The 22488-nt window shown below is 37.9% G+C and overlaps 1 protein-coding gene across 2 annotated transcripts; it reads right to left on the bottom strand.

Moving 5' to 3' along the window:
- Positions 1–1719: 1719 nt before the first annotated feature.
- On the bottom strand, positions 1720–22452 carry OSTF1 (osteoclast stimulating factor 1). 2 transcript variants are annotated; one of them, XM_030258500.4, is made up of 10 exons: positions 22257–22452; positions 11525–11571; positions 10841–10891; positions 10694–10757; positions 9435–9488; positions 8816–8923; positions 8316–8365; positions 8121–8199; positions 7558–7656; positions 1720–1988 (listed from the first exon to the last, which is right to left on the bottom strand). In XM_030258500.4, the coding sequence occupies exons 1-10, from the start codon at positions 22288–22290 to the stop codon at positions 1972–1974; spliced, it is 603 nt and encodes a 200-aa protein (XP_030114360.2). In that variant the 5' UTR covers positions 22291–22452; the 3' UTR covers positions 1720–1971. The 2 variants fall into 2 exon arrangements, with proteins under 2 accessions (XP_030114360.2, XP_002190351.1); XM_002190315.7 differs by lacking the exon at positions 1720–1988 and adding an exon at positions 2903–5336 and having other exon boundaries at positions 22257–22443.
- Between the last annotated feature and the right edge of the window lie 36 nt (positions 22453–22488).

Raw genomic sequence — 22488 nt, 5'->3', positions numbered from 1 at the left:
TTTAGCAGAATGAAATTTGATCAAAATTGTATTATGACATGACTCTCCACTGTTGTAACACCATGTGGAAACTGTTTTTTAGAAAAGTACTCATAGAATTGTAACTTGAAATTACATTCTCTGACTAGATGGGGGTTGTTAAAGCTAAAGTAAATGCTAGCTCAGGCTAATCAATCTAAGTTTCTCTTAATTACAATGCCCACTACTCAATCTACGTCTAACACAATGTTTTGGTCAACAAAATGGTTTTTGCTTTTGCTTTCAGTGTAAATGCATGTAGGCCAGACATAATTTTTATTTTTTCATTCTTCTTCCATTTCAAACTCATAGCTATGCAGCTGGAATTTTCTAGGAAAATGGCTTAAACAGGAATCTTCAGGAAAAGTATAAAAGCAAAGTGAAAAATTGATAGATTGAGAATAATATATACCAGTTTTTAAGGAATTTTGGATTATATGAAATGTACCATCTCTTACCATAAAAGGTAAATGATATGAAAAGATAAAAATAGAGCTTTTAATTAACAAAGTCTGAGTAATTTACTAACACTATGAAACTACATGTGCTGTATAAGTCTGCTGAACAGGAAAGACACATTGAAATTGAACATAAATTGTGAGCATTTGATTCTAATTTTATGTTAAGCAAGTCTGAAGATGGTCAAAACAGATTGAAGATGGTCATTAATTTCATTATGTCCCTGTAGACATAATTGGTGTGTGACTGCAGTAAAGCTGTGAGCAAAAATGTACTTTATGTACATTATTTACATTTTACAATGTAAATCAAGAAAACAAATACAGGTTTGTTCTGAGCTTAACAAGAGAGTTCCTCCATTGCTCATGTATCTTCACTGGACTCCAGAGACTTGCTTGAGATTTCAAATCAGAAGTATGATCATATCAAACTTCCCAATGTCCTATTTTCTTGTGGCACTTTGAGTCTTCCTACCAATTTTATATTAAATCTCACTAAATTTCCTTAAAGTGAGAAGTCCATTTCTGGATATAAAGAAAAAGAACAGAACAGACAGTTACTCTAATGTGTGCTTCAGAATTTCAGGGAAAGGAGTAACTTGCAAGGGAACAGTGCAAGTTACAGACCCTTTCTTGCCTGCATAAACTTGACACATGTAACAGCTGAGTGCTGGTAGCCTGACAAGTTCTGTACTGCTGCACATTTACTTTAAAAATCCCACCTAAAATACCATTATCTCTGCAAGAGATTCCTTCAGCCTCTGATTTCAGGAGTTGCTCACAACCACAGGAAACAATACTGTTTTTGTAACTGTGAGGGCTGAACATTAACTGGACCACACTACTTTTCCCAGTGGCATTGCTCATAGGTTAGCAATGTCACAAGAGGAAAGTCTTCCAGAATTCTCTGGTGTTCTACGGACTACTCTACAGAGCTCAAAGGCGGACTACTAACCTTGATCGGAGGATTAAGTAATGATGTGACTTTCTAGAAAAGGCCGCAGATGGGACATCATCTTCAGCATCAACTCTCAGTTAGGAAACAACAGGCATCAGGTAAATGGGCACTTGGCAGTTTTTTTCTGCCACAGGCAGACACTACCACCAGTCTACATTCTGTTCCAGAACTAGTGATGTAAAATCACTTTTTCTTCTGAAATGCTTTTGTAGTATTGTCTTATTTTTAGCTTCTGTTGGTTAAATGCATAGCTTCAAAAAAAAAAAAAAAAAAACCAAAACCAACCCAGCTCTTACTTTTTTATTTATTTAGCAAATTAGGATATTGATTTTGTATCAAACTAATTTTTTATGAAGATTTCTGTTCCAAGTTCTTCAAAACTATTTCTGCTTGTTTTTGTCTCCTGATAAGATCAAAGTACGGTTGACTAATATTGTCCTGAAACACTTCCAGTAACTTCAGCTTTTATCGGTCTCATGAAGCAGATGACTGATGGTCCATTATTTGTTACTCTGTTCCGTGGTTTCAATGGTTTCCTTAGAAGGTGGCAATGACTGCAAACAAATTTTTAATTTTGATGTGCACTGCATGCTCAAACATCTGACTTTGCAGTATTTAAATTAAATGGCCACAAGGTCAGGCTAACTTACTTTCAGCAATCTTTGGTCTTTGATATAAAACTCAAACACAAGAAACACATTAATATCTCCAGAAATAAGAAGTCAGTGTTCAAAGTTGGAGACTGTTAGAAAATGAGCCACTCAGTTTAAATATTTAGTGTGACCTTAACTGTTTTAGGCAAATTACATTTCAGTTGATAGGACGCATAAGAGTGGAATTCAGTAAGATGGGCTTTGTCTTAGAAAAACAACATATTAACTTCAAAATTATCAAGAATCCAATAACTATACTAAAGACAATGCAAGAAATGTCCCGTTTTTTCCTTCTATAAAACAGGGATCAAGCATTTGATTCCTCTGATGAAGCCAACAGAAAAAGTACTAATTCAGTTTCCAAGAGCCTCAAATCAGTCCAAACAATTTCTATTCCCTAACAGCACAAAATTTCTGATGGGAACACAGCTGATTTTCAATAGAAAAGCACAAACATTAATTCAACCAGAAGTATGAAGACCAGAATTTCAATTTTCAATTCTAAGATACCATGAGCTTGAAAACTTTCCTTTTGCTATTCCTAAATCCCCTGTTTTTCTTATTGCTACATACCTGAATGTACCTGCCTTTGGAAAAAGTCTTGAAGTCAAGTAAGTCTGTAGTAGTACAAACATTGAAGAAAAGTAGTGGGAGCAAGTAGGTTTGCATAACTAGTAAGACGCTGTATTAGCTTACTCCAGCTGTAATTTCTTCTAGCTGTAAGACATTTGTCTTGGGGTTTTTGGATTTTTTTTATTGTGTTGGTTTGTTTTTTTTTGTTTGTTTTGTTTTTAATCAAAACTTTACTCTTGGAGTTAGACAAAAAGTAATTTATTGCCTGAAAGCTTTCACAGTGATTTGTATTTCACAAGATGAATAGACAGTTTCATAAAGAAAAACAAAGTTGCAGGGAAAAAACAAAAAGCAGTAATTTTTGTCCTGGAAAAAAATGACAGCACTCCATAGGTGCATTTTGATGTAAATGTGCTTCTTTCAGGACACTCTGGCAAGAACTCTGGATACAATCCTTGGGCTCAACTTGTGCTTCTGTCCCCATTCCTGTACAGCACTTAGATCTGTCTGCAGAAGAACACAGGGTCTTCTGGCAGCTGTTAATTACACAGACAGGAGCATAACCTCTTCCTTGTAGGCTGATGCACCCATGGCAGCAGAAAACATTACATTAAGAGTTATTTATGAATAGAGACTCTGCCTTCAAAGCCCCACAGAAAAAACAGTGATTTGAGCCATTCTCTCCATGTCCTGTGACACTGAAGAATTTTAAACTTGTGAGCTTTGTTTTTGCAGGAAAAAGACTCATGTAACAGATACCTGAACCTTCTTGCCTCTCATTACAGGACTTTAAAGCTTGCACTTTGCAACTGTGTAATTTTAATCAACAGTATGCAGTATAACATGTGGCTTTACTATTATAAAAGGCTGAGCTAGTAAAAGAGCTGGCTGATAAAATGTGAAGCACAACAGTCTCAAATATAATGAGTTATGTTTGACAACCATTCTAATCAAAGCTAGAGAGAAAAAATTGGTGGGTTTGGTTTTTATTTCTTTCCCTCTAGTATCTTCAAGTTCACACAAAATAAAACATCACTGTTCATGTAACCATAGTATTGCATAGGGCTAAAACATTGTTCTATAAGTTTAACATTTAAACAGTCTAGAATTACATCTGCAGATGACTGCTTGTGCAATGTCCCCACCTTAAACAGTTCTGGTCAATCAAACACTGCCTTCTTTGGTAATGGCTTAACAAGCTGTACTCCACCATCTAGTTCTTTGTGGGATGATAAAAATAAAAATCTGGCTCAATGTATTTTTAAAAATGGGAAATTAGGAGTGCTCTAGACTTTTAAAAATCTCTTAAATACTTAGTGTGATTTTCATTTATCCCCAGACTTCCACAAGAGCTTTTAATTTATCCCCAGTCTTTCACAAGAGCTTTTTTTTGTCCTTATTTTTCTCATTTTTTTGGTTTTGTTTTAGTATCACAGATTGCTGCGTTAGAATGAGTTTGTTAAAAGTCTCTATTAGAGAAGTTAGCAACAAAAAATTGAAAATGAGATTATATCTCAAATACTTGTAACATTTACTTACCATCACAATAAGAAAGTATCTCTCAGAAATGTGCAATATTCGGCTACAGCTACTTGAGCAATCTGAAGGAAATACTAATTTTCAACTCTGCTGGGAAGCTTTAAATTAGCTGAATTTATTTTCCATTTTTCTTTAATTCACAGGAAGCAGCAATACATTTTAAAAATGTTCATTCAGCTTCAGGTATCTCTTCTAAAGATGCCTGTGGTATATTTGATGCACATCTTCCCTCATTACTTCAAACACACCTAATCTTTGAGGTAATTTAGGACAAGACATAAGAGCACTTGCAAAAAATAAAAGCAAAGATCAGTATTAAAAAAATTAGGCAGGATAAATATAAAAATATTTTGTCTTCCTTTCACTACAAATAGTTTCAGCATTATACACTTCAGAAAGCAAAATAATCAAGCCACAAAGTCCAAGTGAATTTCTAAAGCAAATTTGACTTAAGCAAGCCTTTCACCTGTGTTACATTTCAGGGACTGGGCCCACAGCAACAGAGAAGACAAAGCATTCCTGAGGCAGATTGTCTCAGGTCATTTAGAAGAATGGAGGAAGGAAGGGAAAAAATTTTACCAAAATTAAAAATCAAACCTTGCAATTCTGTCTCCCATGAGGGCAAATAATTGACCCTCTCTATGGCAGCATCTCCATTTATGCTTGCCAGCCAGTACTGATTGTCAGCATTAGCTGCATGAAAGAATATATATCCAGTGGGATTTGGCAAAAAATTAGCAGTGGTGTCCTGCTGTCCCACAAGGACTTCTCAGTATTCCAGAGATACATGGTACTTGCTGGGAAGGCCTGAGATGAAACCTGTGAATTTAGAAGATAGTTCTCTGCCATATTCAGTGATAAAGGTACGCCACACTTTCTCTGTGATAATTCCAAAAAGGAACTCTGATTTGAAATGTGACATCATCTGGCTACATGAAGATTATTCCTTTGCAAAGCAGGATTTCACCCTCTCATTAATATGCTATATTGCAGTACTCTAAGTGAGATATTTGTACAGCTGTGAAGATATGTTTTGAAAACAATGCACGTTATAGTTTTCCATATGGAGTTTAAAAAGCTAATCGGAGTCTTCATCATCAAGGTATTCCTCTGCATTACTCAATGTTCGGACTGTACCTGCAAAGAAGCAAAATTTAAAAAGAGTACTGAAAATACCAGGCACAGAGGAAACAAGACTGACATAATTCATAGGAGTGATAACCCATGTTATCCTAGATTTCTGGAACAAGAAAAATGAGTAAGTTTAAAATTAACCTGCTCAACTGTTTTGAGAAAAGAAATCTAAGTGAAAAAAATGATTCTCATTTTTAGGAGAAGGAACAGCAAAGGGAGAACAGGAAGAGAAGAAATTGCAGAGCCCTGTGCTGAAGGGGTCATATTTCAATAAAGTACAAATTAAATTTCTTCTGTACATTTCTTCTGCCCCCGTTTAGCAGCACAATTAACACAATCTTTTTGTATTTCTATGATATGATTTTAATAATTTTAATTTTTTAGAATGTACTTCAGCAATTGACATTTGAATATCTGTCTGTACATGTAAAACATAAATCTGAACATTGAAGTGGAGACAAAGTAAGCTTCCTCCAACAAAACACTTTTAGAGATGTACTATGACAGAAGCCTTATGCAAACAGGAACAAGGGAGAAGACTGCTGATATAGAACTGAACCTCTGAAAAAGAACAGAGATTCACATCCAGACATAGAAAATACTTAAATGCAGAGAACAGAGACAGAAAAATTAAATTAGTAAAAATAAACAAGAAAATACAAAATGCAAGAAAAGTATACAGATCAGAAGTGTCAGAGATATTATAAAATTCCAAGCTGAGACAGAAAAATGAACAAGGATGCTAATACTGAAACCGAGTTACACTGAGAATATCAATTGTTCTATCAAGGCAAGAAAAAAAAGACAGGGAGTGAAATTACCCGACTCTGGTGACAGATGCAGTGACTAAAGACAAAAAATCAGTTACTCATTGAAACAAAATTTATTTAAAGGGCGTGAAGAAGTAGATTAGTTATACAGATTAGCTACTTAGCATCAGGAAGTAAAACATTAGTATAATTATTGGGACATCAGAAGAGAGAAAACACCTGTACCAGGTGCCTACAAGCAACATGCAAAGATGAATGACGTGTTCCAAATAGGGATCAAGTAACTTTAGGAAAGTATTATATAATATATATAATTATATACACATATTTAAAGTATTATATATGTATGAATTAATGTATGTATATGTGAAGATAGAAAGGTGTGTATATATATATATATATATATACACATATATATATATATATTTATGTACATACACGCACACACACCTAGAGAAGGTTATCTGCCTTTTTTTACAACTGCTTTCTTAAGAACCAAGATTGGGAGAAATAATTTGCCAGTTTTCTGGGAAATCCTGATTTTACCTCTACCAAAGAGCAGAACAATAATTTTGTTGCAATTGCTCTTCCTGACCTTCTCAAGTTGCAGTCAGCTATTCCTCAATTTAATTACCATAACCTCTAGGCTCCTGCAGGTTAGCACTCCCTCTGTTCTCACTAGACCTGAGATGATACAACTGCTGTACTGCATATCCCACCAAACTCAACTATAACCCTGCCTGTGTTTTAAAGTAATTTCTTGTTTCACTTAAGAGTTTCCAGCCTTACTTCAGCTTACCGAAAGCTACAGGCAATAGTAGTTACACAACACTGGACAATTCAGTCTTTAGCTTTTTAAAATAGCCTCTAACTCTTTTGGACATGGACACTGTGCTATTAGGAGAGACAAAGACACAGTTGGAGTCAGTGAGACTGTTTTAATTAACACCTGAAAGCATTCTTTCTTTATTTCTCAGTCACTCAGAGACACACAGAAATAAGAAAGCAAAAAAATTTAGCAGTATGAAAAGGAGGATCATCCATTGGTGCCTGTTTGGCTTAAGTTTGGAGGAGCAGACAAACATATGGAGAAAGACAAGGACATTGCTTTATTCTTGTACCCTCTTCCTTGTGGTATGCTCCATCCTTGCTTTCATTTTGCCTGAAGGGCCTGTCGTCTATTTTTGTATCTTCCCTTAGTATTTTCACACCTTCTGAACTCTTGTGCCTCTTGCTGATACAAGGTGGTATTGTGTGTGGAGTCAGCAGCATGGAATGTGATCAACTGTCTTTCTATTGTAGCTCTAACTAACTCCCTCAAGCAAGCCCTTCCAAACACAATTCTTAGCCCATGTACCTGCCAAATCGTTTTTATGGCTATCAGTATATTGGTATTTGGCTAAAGTATTAATTCTCCAAAAGCAAAATTATCAGAAAAACAAAATCAAAAATACCTGCGCTCTGTTTCTTCTTAAGCAAGGAAGCACAAGCTGCGTTTGTTGCCATATCTAAAGCCAGTTTCTTCTCGTTGTTTTTCAGATCTGTTCTTGCCCCTTCATGAAGAAAATTTTCATCATGAATCACAGTCCCAGTTATTTCTCAACCAATGCCATTATGATATGTCTTTCGCTAATGTGGGTAGAACAGTAATGGACAAGGGAATCTGAGCTGCTGACTACCCTGAAGCAGACCAAAAGCTTTGGATGCTCTTGCATAAGCTACAGCTGTTCAGGAAACTTGCTGGCTGCTCTTCCTTTTTAAGAAGCACATGTCATTGCTGTTCTGGGGTTTAAGTGCCTAATTTTGTTTGTAAAGCAGGATGAAATTATCTTGACCTGGTGAGATGTCTACTTTCCACAGCGGCCAGAATTTTTTGCAAGACTTTTCCTGCAAGTCAGGCAGGTGAGCTGGCTAAAGACTGTACCTGAGTTATACAGAAATACTTAAGAAATACAAATTAAACATTCAGGACTCTAGTATGTACACAGATTGTTGAAACCTTGGTGAAGATCTTTACCCTTTTCCAGCAGCATCTCTACAATATCTGCATAACCTTTCCATGCAGCAGCATGCAAAGCTGTGTCTCCCAATTTGTTCTGTGGAGTTAGAGGGAAAAGCAACAGGATTAAAATGCAGCAAAAAAACTTTCAGCTTCTACCAAGGGTAAGTAACATCACACCTCTACTCTTAAGGATCTATGGATTCAACCTACCTGTTGGTTTAACTCTAGGTTTGCCTGGGTAAGCAGGACATCTACTACATCTGCAGAAAACAAGGAGAGATAAGAGAAGAATTTAGTGGAAAGAAATTATGCTATTTTTGCATTCACTGTTGTTAAGATTCAATGAAAAACCAATCAAATCAGCTAATGAAAATTTGTGAATCAAACTTCACTGGGCAAAAAACAATTACTCAAAAAATGCTTCTGCATGAAGTAACCCAAATAATACCACAGCTCTTTTTCATCTGTCCTTCTTCGACTCTGCCTTTAAGTTACACTAATGAGCATGCTTTCTTCAACAGCAACAACAAAACACATAGCACTTGGATGGAGATGAACCTACCTCCTAGCCTGATTTTTATTAAAGAAAAAAATAGAATTACATTGAAAAATGCCTGGCTTTATTATTTAGCAGTGCAATTTTATCCATCAGCCTAACAAACATAACAAGAAAACCAGAGAAAAATAATTTCAAATTAATGCTCTGATACCTTTATGGCCTCCATGGCATGCCCAATACAGAGCTGTGTTTCCAGCTTTGTCTAACCCATTGACACCAACTCGATTATCCAAACACTCTCTCAACCAGCTCAGATTGCCTGAAAGACAAAATCAGTTTTGATGATCTTTTTTTGTTTGGAAAGTTAAAAGAACCATTACACGTAAACAGTACTTTCTAAATGGTGTCAGTCGTCCCATGAACTTCAGAAGAAAGAAGCAATTAGCAGCAAGATTTATAATTCATTGAATAACCAGTAATACCTAGTCATAACAAATAATGACAAAGTCATACTAAGCCATACCAAATATCTTTTCTTCCATTCCCAGAAGACGTTTATATCCCTATGTTGTTCAAGGGATGGTATCACACTTCCTCTGTATAGACAGAGGGCAATTCCACCAGGCAGTATTTCACCTTTTCAAAGCAGTAAACCTTACCAGATAACTTGCTCAAGAAGCAAGACAAGCAAAACAGGCAGAACATCTTCATTCTAAATATTATATTATAATTATTATATAAATATTGTTGTTATTGTTATTACTATTGCTATTATAATAGAAAACAAGCAAATCGCCCTTTAGCTCACACAACTGAAACACTGAACATACCTCGTTTGGCAGCTTCATGCAGTGGATTATCAATAGACTCTGCTTGCTCAGCCACTGAAACAAAAGAGTACATTCTAACTACTTCTGAAACATGTACTTGAAACCTGTATGGAAACAAAACATATTTGATTCTAAATTGAAAAGAGATTTGTGAGTGACAGACCAGTGAGATGCACTTTTAATTTCCAGTTTATGGGAAACTGATTAAGAGAAAACCTTGTGAAAACTTCAAACAGCATCACATTGCACAACTGGTCTAAATCAGAAGATGTGGTCCTAGTACTATTTATTCTTAAGGTCCGCAAAAGCTTCTGTTCTGCTTATATATGGAATTTTTGCAAATGTGCAGACAGAGACACCACCCCTCTCACCCTGGTCTAAAATTGAAGCTTTACAAATAATCTCAATGGGAACATGAATTAATACATTGTTTGGTTTATTTTAAATATTTACTTCAATATTCAAAAGAAATTTGAATGTAGATATGCAATATGTATAAATTAGTCTTCTTGCATATTAACAGTGCATGACCTCTGATCTCTGGCAGACAACAAGAGTAGAGTCAGTTTGGAAATTGATGTAGCCTCAATGACTGCACGACAGATTTCTATTAATATATTTCTACCAATTACAGGGCAGGGAAACAGCACATTACTACCATAATGTCTCCTACTGAAGAAGGGGCAACATGAATCAACTTAAGTCACATTGGAAGTTGTGATGCAATCTGTCAGGAGACACTGCTACTCTGCCTGCAATTCCTAGCAGGACTTGGAGGAATTGGGTTGTGCTGTCTGTACTCACAGCTTTTAAAAGTGGTTTAGTTGAATCTGAAAAAGCAGTTTCTATTCAGTCTAAACATATATAGGATATTTAACATGGTGCAAACCCCAAGGAACTAATGTTTTCTGTGGCAGAATATATTCACTAAAAAAAAAACAGCAAAAGGCAAGCAAAACTCCATTCTTCAGACTCAAGTGTTCTTCCCCTCAAAACAGTATCTCAGTTTCTGTTAAGTGCATAACTAGAAACATGAACACTCAGCAAACTCAAGCTATCCCTAGGTTATAAAAACACAAGGTAGCTTCTCCACTGCTGATGTACAGTGGTAACTGATACTGCAGATAGACGTATTCAGTACATGGTGGAGTACTGTTAAGTACCAATACTGTGGTCTATTTTTGAGAAGATGTCTTTTTATTTAGTGAATTCCTTTAATTGTCAATGATCTTACCAAATAAAAATATTCTAGACTTTACCATAGTTGCTTGGAATTAGTCCAGTTCTCCCTTTGCAAGTTCCTTTCCACCAATTTGTATCACTCTGCAGAGAAAACGGAAAATATTTTAGATGGGATATATTGCATCTCAGAAATAGTCAGTCTGTGTGGGATGTCTTAGACTCACCATGTCTGAGATATAAATGATATCTCCTTCTTCAAAGTACAGTTCATCTGGCTTAAAAAAAAAAAAAAAAGTAATCAAATATATTTGAATGGGTGTATGTAGGAAAAACAAATGTCTGGATAAGTCAGAACACATTAATCTCTTCATTCAAAAGAATGATAACTCAAATTCTCCATCACCAAGACAACAGCCTGACAGTCCATAGTTTGACTTGCTTACAGCTAACTTTCTGGATCAACACAGGAAGACACAAAGACTTTCTAGCAACAGAGGAAGACTGTGGCCTTTCCAACAAAGCACTGTGCAAAAGAAACACTGAAATATCGCTTAGGTTTGTTAACTTCATTTGGGAACTCTTTTTGGTTGCTCCCAGTTATCCAGATCTCTTAGGTCTCAACTATCATTGCTGTCTTTGGAATAAATAACAAATTATTCAAGATTTCTGAGCTTTAATTGTAGGCAACTGATACTACAGAAGAAAGCATGCTGCTTTTAAACAGAGCTGTTCTTAAAAGTGACTGATGATTAATCAGTTTTATTCACATTAAGAATGACTATCCATCAATAGTTTATTAAAAATTCAGTACAGTAAGTCTAATATGCCAATAATAGCAGAATTGAAGCAATATTATGGACAAGGTTAAAAGAAAGACTATCATACAACTGAAGTTTAGATGTACTTACCGTTCTGGGCTCAAATGTATACAGGGCCCTGAATACTTTAACCTGCCCTAAAAAAAAACCAAAACAAAACGCAATTAAGAAGTCAGTACCAGTATAATGCCTTTAAATGCAGCCCTTAAATCCAAATACATTCCTTAAGCTTAACGCCGGTTGCTGAATGATTTTGTGCTATACCTCTATCAAAGAAAATTATGATGAAAAGACTCAGCAGCCGGAGTTAAAAACCCAGCAACATGACTTGTGAAGGAAACTGGCCACCTGGTAAGTTACATGTAAGTAACCTCTTCTTCACACTTAACACGGTCTTTATAGCTCACTCAGCAACAGATGTGTTGTCATTGATTTCTGAGGAAAAAGTAATTTCACTCATATATACCCTCACACACTCATACATGTGTATGTATTATTGCTAACATCAAATATGTCAAATGACAAAAGAATTAAGGAATGAAGAAAGAAACAAACCAATGACCAATGTCACCAACATGTTCTTACACTTACTTGCAGTCATTATTAGGAAAACAATGCAGTAACACAGAATTCATAAAGAAAAATGTCAAATGGTCTCAAAGTCCTATATAATGTACAACTGATGTCCTGTTCTATTCAGATGTTTAAAATATGGCATAGGGTTTGTAATTCCAGTGACTGGCTAACCGATGTTTTAATAGGGCACTTTGGAGGGACTGACAGCAGCATTCAAGCCGAGAAAAAATAACCTTAATGCAGAGAGGTTCTAATTAAATTTCATACACTGCAAAAGAAGCTTCCCTACAAACTTTATGTTTACAATTCAAAAGGTACATTTCAAGAGCATGAACAGAAAGTATAATATAGAAGAAACATGCACATTACATAATTTAATTAGTCAAACTGCTGGAGTCCATTGAACTTATGAGAGAAATATATTAGGCAGACTGCTCTGTATTGTTTACTTTTAGGTACCTGAAGTCTTAAGCATGTAGGTTCATTTACTTTTAAATGTTCTAAACTTGCAAGTGTAGGTTACACAAATAGGTTCTTACACTCTCTGTGTTTATACAGATTAACTTGTATAAAATTGCAGAGTTTGACCCATCAGGAGAATGTGTCACTTAGGTCACATTAGGTCCAGGTTATTTTGTGTCCTCAGAGAAACTAATGAACTTACTACCAAAGGCCATACTGTAAAATCCAATGCTTCATATGGTTTATTAAATGGAGATAAGCAGGAATGATTGAGTAGGTCTCAAGAATAAGCCTTTACATTTCTAATTAAGAAACATAATCTCTAGAATTTTGTAAATTTTTTTCTACTAGATGTAGTCTTTTCAGTCCCAGTATCTAAAATCCTACTCACAAAAGCGAACATTTTAGAAAGTTAACTTTAACTTAGAAATGACATTCTGAAGGTGAATACGCTGACCACCTTGAGAAAGGAGGATGGTACCCAACTGCAATTTTGCAGCATTCCTTGGGGTGGCTCTTAAACTATTTTTCAAATGCCTCTGGATATTCCCTAGCAATAGCAATGCCAAGGCACACTTGCCAAGGCACAACTAAGCAAGACATTTCTGTAGTTCTCTATTCTCAGGCTTCTTGTGACTAAGAGTATGTAAAACTACAAAAATAAGATGAATCTGTGTAAACACATTGCCAAGTACATGTAGATACTATACATATTTTTTTCCCAATATGTAATTGCTTCTCCCAGTTCCTAATTTTTAGTAAGAGGAATTCAATTTGGCTTTATTGGTTGGTTCTCTCTTTCACACAGCAGCCATTTCCTAGACACAGAAGGTCCAACACGTCTCAAACCTTTGCCCTAGAAACAAAATACTTCAAACTGTGGTAACTGCTAAAAAGAATGAAACCTGAGTGATGTTTACTACCCATACAGTGATGATGAACAAGGACAGCACACAGTAATGCATCCTGGACCAAAGAGCTTTAGCATGAAACGTGAACTGCAGCTGTGGAGAAGCCAAGCAACAATGACAAAAAAAAAAAAAAAAACAAGAAAGAAAAAAAAAGAAAAAACAAAGAACAAGAGATGACACAACAGGATGGAAGACAGGAGTACTGACCCTTCTTGGCTTTCTCACACAGAAGACACAAAAACAAAAGACAGAACTGCACTATGAAGAATGCAACAATCATGCACTGATTTTCAGTGTTTAATGTAAGAGGAGGAAATGGACAACAAAAGGGGAGAGTAAGAAATATTAAAAGAGGAAATGAGAAGATGGCAGAAGACAGGGAGAAAGTAGAAACATGCATTGGTGTGTTTCATGTGTCTTTCATACTAATATACTGCATACGTGTCAACAGATTATCTAAAGCTATCACACCTGTGGAGACAAAGAAGTCTGGAAATACTGATGCTGATTAGAGTATGGCTAGCACATTGTTTAAACAAAAGGCAATTCATTGTTCATTTGTTTGTGGAGTTTCTTAAAATTCCATAAACCTGAAACAGAGAGTTACTTCCTCAAATGTCCAACTATGGTGTCACAGACAGACCAACACACACTAAAACATTATTCTGTGATGAAATACAAAGTACAGATCTGCATCTATAGAACTACAGGTCTCGTGAATATTAATTTCATAGTACTTTATATTGAAGTTAAACACTACTCATTACTGGCACCAATCTTTTAAAAATTTCTTGATAAAAAGATATTTAGCCTGTTTACTTTGCTTCATTTAAGAGCTCAGAACAAGAGAACTTTAGCATTTGTAAATTTTGATTTTTTGTACCAAATTCAAATGCAAAAATTCAGTCTAGAAGATTAAAATAAAATGTTAGCATGCAAAGGGCATATTAGAGTTGAATTCTCGTTCTGCAAACACAGAGAAATTGTATGTTATGAGGCATGTGAGTACCTGTCATCACTGTGAGTACTTTTATCTGGCAATACCTATCTCTAGATGTACAGACAGAGCTTGCACTGGCAGTAATTTTTGCTTTGGAGGACACAAAAATGTAGAAAGTACCTGAGGTCTTCCTCTTGTTTCCACTTACGACCATCTCTCTAGTATAAACCATATTTCAAGATTCTGGTAGGATGGCGAACCAGTAACGAGCACTGATTTGAACTTAACAAAGTTGACTGACAGCACCTTCCCATCACATACTTTTAAAGGACAAAGTAACTAGAACACAGAGCACATGTACTTTTTTAAAATTTCAGTGCACCAGGCACACATGAATTACTTTATTCTCAGCATGATTAATGAGAGGAGTATCCATTTTAAAAGAAAAGTACATGGAAGCACAGAGCAGTGATCTGTCCTGCAACAAGTCTTTTTCTAAGCACAGGGACAGATTCCAAGGGGTATTCTTTTCAGTCCTGCTGTGCGCTGGTCTGCTCGGTGGGTTATGGGGAAGGTTGTTTGAGTAATTTAGAGCACTGTACAAGAGAAACAACAAAAATCTTCAATAACAAACCTTTACATGCAAATTTTCAGAACATTAAGGTAGAATTAGGTACTTGGCAAATTTTGAAGCAAAATCCAGACAAACTAAGGCACTTCAGAAACTTTAATTTAGCCAGCTTTAACTTAACCAGATACAGGGCATTTACTAAGGCCTTGACTGGAATTTTATTTCCAGAAGAAGTTAGGAGAAGAAATAAAGAAAGAAAGGATAGGAAGAGATAGATATCACCACCCATGGACCCAGTGACAAGACTAGCAATTTTGATGTCCATATCAAAGTGATAGTCACAACTGTGATCCATAGAGAAAAACCCATGAAGCACAAAGTTAAATGTATTACCATATGCTCAGGTTCAGGTGGGAATGCCCAGGTATCTCTGAGAGGGGAGCAGAAATTAACACTCTGATAGAACACTGTAGAACATCTGCAGTTCTCTCTGGTGGAAGGCTTCAGAAATTAGTCTGGGGTTGCGGTTTTGGATGGTTTACGGCATCTCCTAAGATAGGACATCTGCCTTTCAAGTCAGCATAGTTGAGTTAGTTATACCCCACTAGCAGGGTGAGTAACTTCAGGCTTAGTGTGAATGTCCGATACCTTCCCCACAGACGGGAGTTTTCACACCTGAGCCAGCTGTGTAAGGGAAGACATGATAAAACACTTATAGGCCTCTTCCCTTATCTGGCTCAAACCGCAGTTTCTTGATAAACATGGGCTGATTTGTTGTGGTCATCCTCTGGTGCACACGCTCTCTCCACCTGATCTTCCGTATCATCAGCAAAGCACACCCTGCTTTTGCAAATTTGAGACATTAACCAGTAATATTTCAGTCTCACAAATCCCAAACTTCAGTTATAAGATTGTCTTCTCCCTTCTTATGGAATTTGCAATAAACATCTGTAAATCAACTACTTGACAAGCAAAAAATCTACATACTTAACAGGTACAAACATCCCAAGTCACTCTCCCTTCGGCAATGCATCACAGTAAGGGAGTCAAACTAACTCTGTAACTAGCAACATAAACCTAATGTCAGGTTGGGCTGACCCCACACCCTTTGATTTATTGTGAATACCTTTCCTATAAACTCCTCCAGCTTTTTCTGAGGAAGGGAAATATACAACTCATAATTCTAAGATGATCCTTTCCCCACTAAGTGCATAAAAGCAATGAAACAGAGAAACTAAACAGTCATGACAGCTTAAAAACGCAGCTTCTGAAGAGAAATACCTGCTGTGCTTCATAATGCTAAATATTAAAAGAACCTCACAAAACCAAAACACAATTTTCTAAAAAGACTGAAAGATTTTTGTTTTCTTCCTACAACTTTGAGGTTTATTTTTAATCAACTGCAGTACCATTAACAGAAGAATGCTTCCATAGAAGTGCTAAGTAACGAGCACAGCAACAAGGAGTTGCTGTTTCTCTCAGATGACTTTTTTTTCCCCCACTTCCTTTCTGTTCTTTTACTCCAGCTTCTCTAAACAGCCACAGACATTAGCATTAAAATCCCCTCTACCACCAAAACATTCTCCACTCTCTCTTACTTGCTTTCAACCCACCTAATGAAAAGCTAAAAAAGAAAAAAACCCAAAAAACCAACCTATACTTGCATGGCATTACTTACTTAGGTATTTGTGTTAGGCTGAAATTTCAGCATCAAAGGAGAGATAATGGAATTTCATTAGCTGTCAATTAATATTACACACTCAAACAAAAACCACCCCAACATGGTCCTTGGTTCAAAACATGCATATTTTAAACAAAATAATGATGGTGGTAAGCCAATGTTCACAGGACCTAACAAGGCTTGGCCCCACTGGACTGATATGAGTCTTTTGTGAGCATATACCATAAAGAGCCATAATCAAATCTCACTGAGTCGAATAAGGTGCTACTAATCATATTGATCCTGATGCAGCATCTTTTCATTAGCTATATTGAGTAGCTCAAGACTACCATAAAATCAGAATAACTAACTCAAGATGAAGTGACTCACTGTGTGTCCTAATGCACTGTCAGTGCCCACAGTACACAGAGGGGTAATCTCTGTGCTGTAGAAAATCAGAATTGACTATGGTAATCTACGGTTAGTTAAAAAACCACAAGTCTATCAACCTCTTAAATGGTTCAACCTAATCCTGGCCTCTCATCAGCCACCTTTCTCCTTGCTGCCATAATGCTAGACAGAAACAGTTCAGAATCAGTTACTCAAACACCAACTTGATTGAAAACAACTAATTTGAACCCCCACCTGTAGCAAATGGCCCAAAAGGTGAAAATATGCCAAGTCAATTTCCAATACCTGACAAACAATTTCAGTGATGTATTTTTCCTTAATATCCAATCCTAACTTCCACAGCACAACTTGAGGCCATTTTCTCTCATCACTTGTCACTTGGGACGAGAAGAAAGCACACACCTTTGTACAACCTCTCTTCAGATAGTCATACAAAGCAATAAGGGGTCCTGAGCCTCCTTTTCTCCAGGATAAACATCCCCAGCTCCCTCAGCCACTCCTCATTCCACCTACTCTCCAGACCCTTCACCTGCTCCGCTGCCCTTCTCAGGACTCTCTCAAGCACCTCAGTGTCTTTTTAGTAGTGAGGGGCCCAGAACTGGACACAAGACTTGAGGTGCAGCCTGACCAGCACCCAGTACAGGGGGACAGATACTGTCTGCTGCTCGCACCACTTTTCATGCAGGCCAGGATGCCAGTGGCCTTCTTGCCTACCTGGGCTGGCTCATGTCCAGACAGCTGTCAACCTCAGGTCCTTTTCCTCTGGGAAGCTTTATAGCCTCTCTGGCCCAGGCCTGTAGCATTCAGAAATGGAAAACAAGGTGCTTTGCACACAGGCCTCCAAACAGGTACAAAAAAACGTATCAGAAATACTTTTTACAGGAGTGCCGTTTGTACTTTGGCATTTTGCTCACAGACACAGCAGAGTTCTACACAGCATTTAAGGATTGCCACAATGGAGACAGAAAAAGGTGGAGTCCCCAGTGTTTAGAGAACCATCTTCAACTTCTAAGTAACACTGGTGAGAAAGGGGAAGTGAACACAGAGAGTACATGTGGGGGGAGGGGGGAAGGGCATACTAAAAAATGAAAAGGATAGACTGGTGCCAGCCTAGATGACAAACAGGTGTTCAGGAACAATCATGGACTGCACTAATCAGTATCTGTAATGGAAGGAACAAATGTCATTTCATTTCAGAAAATCAGGAGTAAAAAAATACTCTCACAGAAGATATAAATGAACACAATGGCACTGTCATAGCCTGATGCTAAAATCTTCCATTTCTTATCAATTTTATTTGTATGAATACCAGCATGCCTTCACTTACAGGAAACTTTCTGGAGGTCTCAGCAACTTGCAGCAATAAGAGGTGTTGAGGTCAGAAATGAAAGTTTATAATTCATATTGAAAGCAGACTGGGAACTGTTTAATTGTTTATCTGACATTTTTCTCCCCACAGACCTGATGATTGCAGTGTAACTCCCCACAGTCACATGCTCAATCTTGCTAGCTAACAGAAATCTTTTTTTGAGTACAGAAGAAACCCAAACCACCATCACTTATGCCAAATTTAAAGCCTACTGCCAAGGCCTTAGGCATGTGACTCAATGTGAGTGTTCCGCTCCTGTGAATGCTGTCACATCTCCTACTTCACCTTAGAATTGGGGTGAACTTGTTTATGACTCAAACTAAGTATTTTTGTCAAGAATCCTACTTTTACTCAGACAGCTGAGAGAAAAGTCAACAACCCCGCACTGAGGTAGCAACCCTTTATGTTAAATCCTTATGTTTCCTCCTGCCTCCCTCTCAACTGGAGTAATTTAAAACTCTAATTTCCTTGGTACAAAGGCTGGTATTTCTCCATAAAATATAAATGTGTCAACTCTAGGCCAGGATTAACAAACCTTACTGTGAACATGAAAGTAAGGTTTTTAAAAAATATTGGAACACCCCTTTCATCTCCCCAAAAGCTTTTGCTGCACACTACATAAGGCTCTAATCAGAAAGACATCACCAGACAGCACTCTTCAAGAAAACACTGCTTAAGTAACAGACAACTAAGCAGAAGCCATTAAAGCTCATCAAATCCAAAGGACTGAAAAAGCAACTTTTGTAAACAGGATTAATATTCAACATGGTATGAACTCTGCAAAAAATAATGTTGTTTGAGACATCAAGAGATTTCTTAAAGATGGAGAGGAAACCCCACTCTTGCAAAATGCTGACAGAAAAGTACGTTTCTGCTGTTTTCAACATCTACTCCATTCCATTTTTGATAGTCTAAATAAAAACTATAGCTAGAAAACAGTGATACAGAGTTACATGAGAAAAACAAAACACTTCTTAAAAAAAAAACCCTCAAAACACTACAAGCTAAAAGACTTCAGAGTCTCTAGAAACAATCTTACCACTTACCCAAGGGCTGACTACAGACCCAGAAGACTAGCTCAAGTGCTCATGAACACAATTGTCTAACATATGTTGATGTCAAAACCATCTCTCGTAACTGAAGTCCTTATGTGCTGTGCACAGAACAGGATTTACAGAAAAGCAATCTGTCAGAAAAAAATGCTCTCATGTACTGAAGAAAATGACAGTGTCACAGCTAGTTGGTTTTCTTCCTTCGTATTACCTCTTTTCCCCATGTTTTTAAAGCACTAATGTCCAAAATCCCTGAATTGAGCAGTGAAGACTCAGTGTGTTAAAAAGGATATTTATTTCACTATATATTTTCACTTCCCCACCAGCAAAATATTTCCTTCCTTCTCTGTCCAATCTGCACATCTTATTTCCCCAACACACAGGAATGGATGACAGCAATCAATGTCTGGTTTTCTCTTCTGTCTGTCCTGAACTGTAGTAATTCATCAGCAATGCAAGCAGGCTTGCTGTTTCCTGACAGAGCTTATAGACTTGATACCTAATAATCACTGAAGAAAAATCAACACAGCTTGGCCAAAGGCACCAAGATATTCTAGCAAGCACAGTCAAAATGGCACCAAAAGAGACAGCCTTCCACTGCTGTAGAAACTATGTTACTATATGCAGTTCTATATTTATGTCTTTAAATAATAGGGTTATTTGTACATAACCCTAATAAATTCTTGTACAGTGTCAAATGTATATTATCTGTATTCTGTATAACATACAGAAGTTAGACATGCAATTACAGAGGCATTTTGAAGTATGCTAGAAGGCAATCACTTTCAGAAAATTACTTTGAAAAAAATCTAACAACAGATACCATAAAATTTTCTCTCCTCAAAAGTCAGGGATTTAGAAAAATTAATCTTATTAGCCTTAATCAGCTCTGAAAGTCATTAGCAAGACATTTTACTTTCTTTGTCTTCCTTCTCCTACAAATTTCCTTTTGCTGTGTCAAGCACTCATGCTGGTAAACCAGCTCAGCAAGTTCATCAGACATAAAATAACCTTACATAGACATACAAATAACCGAACATAAAAAAGTTGAGAGCATCACCAGCTTGTCATGTTTCAGAATGGAACAGAAAGGGATGGTGGTGGTAAGGAACCTGTCCTTTTCATGACAGTCTACATTTTATCACATCAAACACACCACAAACTGCACCCCATGAAACTAGGTAGAGACACCTAGTATTAGACAAAATATGTCTGAGAGCTGAGAGCTCTCAGTCTGAGAGCTCCTGTAAGTCAGGCAGGGCTATAGCCTCTAACTCCTTAAGAATCTTACATTAAATGTAACTAATCTTCTTGAGAAACAGAAAACTTAGTTACCAATGTCTCTGGAAAATCCCATTTTTCACACATATTCAGCTGTGAAACACCACATCCTTTCAGAAGCCTGCAGATGTTCTCAGTACTGAGTGTTTTCAGTAAGAGTCCACAACAGCAATGCTTTTATTATTGTCTTTTTCATTTCAAGTAAGCTGTTTACAAAGAAGCTTAGCAAACTACAGGGCAGAGGAAGTTCTTCTAAAGATGAAATTACAGCTTTAGCAGATTTTGCTTCTGCAGGCAGGATGAGACTAATGGTTTAAATGATCTAAACTGTTTCTGCACTTACTGACTTCAAATTAGAAATGTGTTTTATAATCTGTCTAGTGAAAATACTAAATTAGGCTAAGAATTAAGATTTTTTTTTTTTACATCGGCATTTTAAACAGTATTCCAAGTGCAAAAAAAATTGAAATTTGGATGTACTTAGGGATCAGATGATCCTGGTTTGGGAGACATCAACTACTTATCTATTTAATTAAAATCACAGTGGATTTTTAATTTCTAAGTAAGAATTTAAGCTTATCACTGACAGATGATACAAAAACATGATAAATAGACATTAAACTTTCCAGACCAATTCCTCACTTAAAAAACCCCAAAACCCTAAAGGTAATGGTTAAATTTGTGACAGAAGAATGTGTATTTACCTGAAAAATGCCTCTTCTATGCTAAGATTTAAAATTGTGCAACTTCCAATAGCTTTTCAATTTCTTTTTAGAAAAAACTACGGTTGCTATTAATTTTCTTAGAAGATCGGCTTTGCAGTAAATTTTTCTGTAAAAAACACAGGAGCAACACATTATGCATTGATGACTAAATGCACTAGAAAGGGTGATGTGCACATTGACACCTGAATTTCGAGGAGCACATTTAAAGTCTGTCTGTTAGGAGTCCTACAACTGAAAACAGTGGATTCCACCTTCGAGGATGAAGAATGTTGCATGAGACTATACTATAAAACTAATTTTACGCGCTAATACATTGCCAATCCGTGAAATCACGAGCCCAGAGTACTTCAGCGCTGTTTCTAAAAAGGGCAGAAGGTTTCCTGTGCATTTCAAGCTACGCAAGCAGCCCCCGCACGGCCACCGCCGCCCGGGCACGCCACGGCTCCAAGTGCCATCGCCGGGCACCGCGGCAAGAGCAAGGCCGGGGCAAGAGGGCTTTGCCGAGCCCACGACACGGGGAGCCTGTCCCCGGGCGATGGCTCCGACTTGGGAGCACTGGCGAACCTTCTCCCGAGCTAGGGCGGGCACGGGGTCCGGCCCAGACTCGGCGCCCGCGGCAGCCCCCTCGGCTCTCCAGCCACGGGAGGGGCAGCCCTGCCCCGCCGTCACCGCCGTGAGGTGCCGAGGTTCATGGCGGCGGGGCGCGGTCCGGAACGGAAGGACGGCTGTGTCCGCTCCTACCCTGGCCTGGGCTCCGCCTGAAAGCGCAGACCTGAAACCCAAGCCATTCGCGTGCCGGCAGCGGCGCGTTGCGTCGCGCTCCGCACGGCGAGGACAGGCCGGGCCGCTCTTTGCTTCCCTCACCTGGTTTGGCCGGTTTCGGTGGCGGCTTGGACATGGCTGACCTAAGCACGGACTGGGGAGCGGCGCGACGGCGATGGGCTGCCGGGGCGCGGGTGTCCGGCGGGAGGCGGCGGTACGAACGCCGGCGGTACGAACGCCGGCGGTGCCCGGGCGCGGCGCGGCAGCAGCCGGCAGGAAGGGCACGTCCCCGGCCGGCGCCTCCCGCCCCCGCCGGCCGCGGGCGCTGTCCCGG

This window comes from Taeniopygia guttata, chromosome Z, assembly GCF_048771995.1.
Source record: "Taeniopygia guttata chromosome Z, bTaeGut7.mat, whole genome shotgun sequence".
Classification (NCBI taxonomy): Eukaryota; Metazoa; Chordata; class Aves; order Passeriformes; family Estrildidae; genus Taeniopygia; species Taeniopygia guttata.
The sequence above is the reverse complement of the archived record's forward strand: the minus strand, read 5'-3'. Positions and strand labels throughout refer to the sequence as shown.

Coding starts and splice junctions, on each gene's coding strand:
- OSTF1 (XM_002190315.7), bottom strand. CDS start 22,290: ATGTCCAAGCCGCCACCGAAACCGGCCAAACCAG. Junction 8,200..8,315: donor ACCTAGAGTTAAACCAACAG/GTAGGTTGAATC, acceptor CTAACTCCACAG/AACAAATTGGGAGACACAGC. Junction 5,337..7,557: donor TAAGAAGAAACAGAGCGCAG/GTATTTTTGATT, acceptor GCTTCTTTGCAG/GTACAGTCCGAACATTGAGT.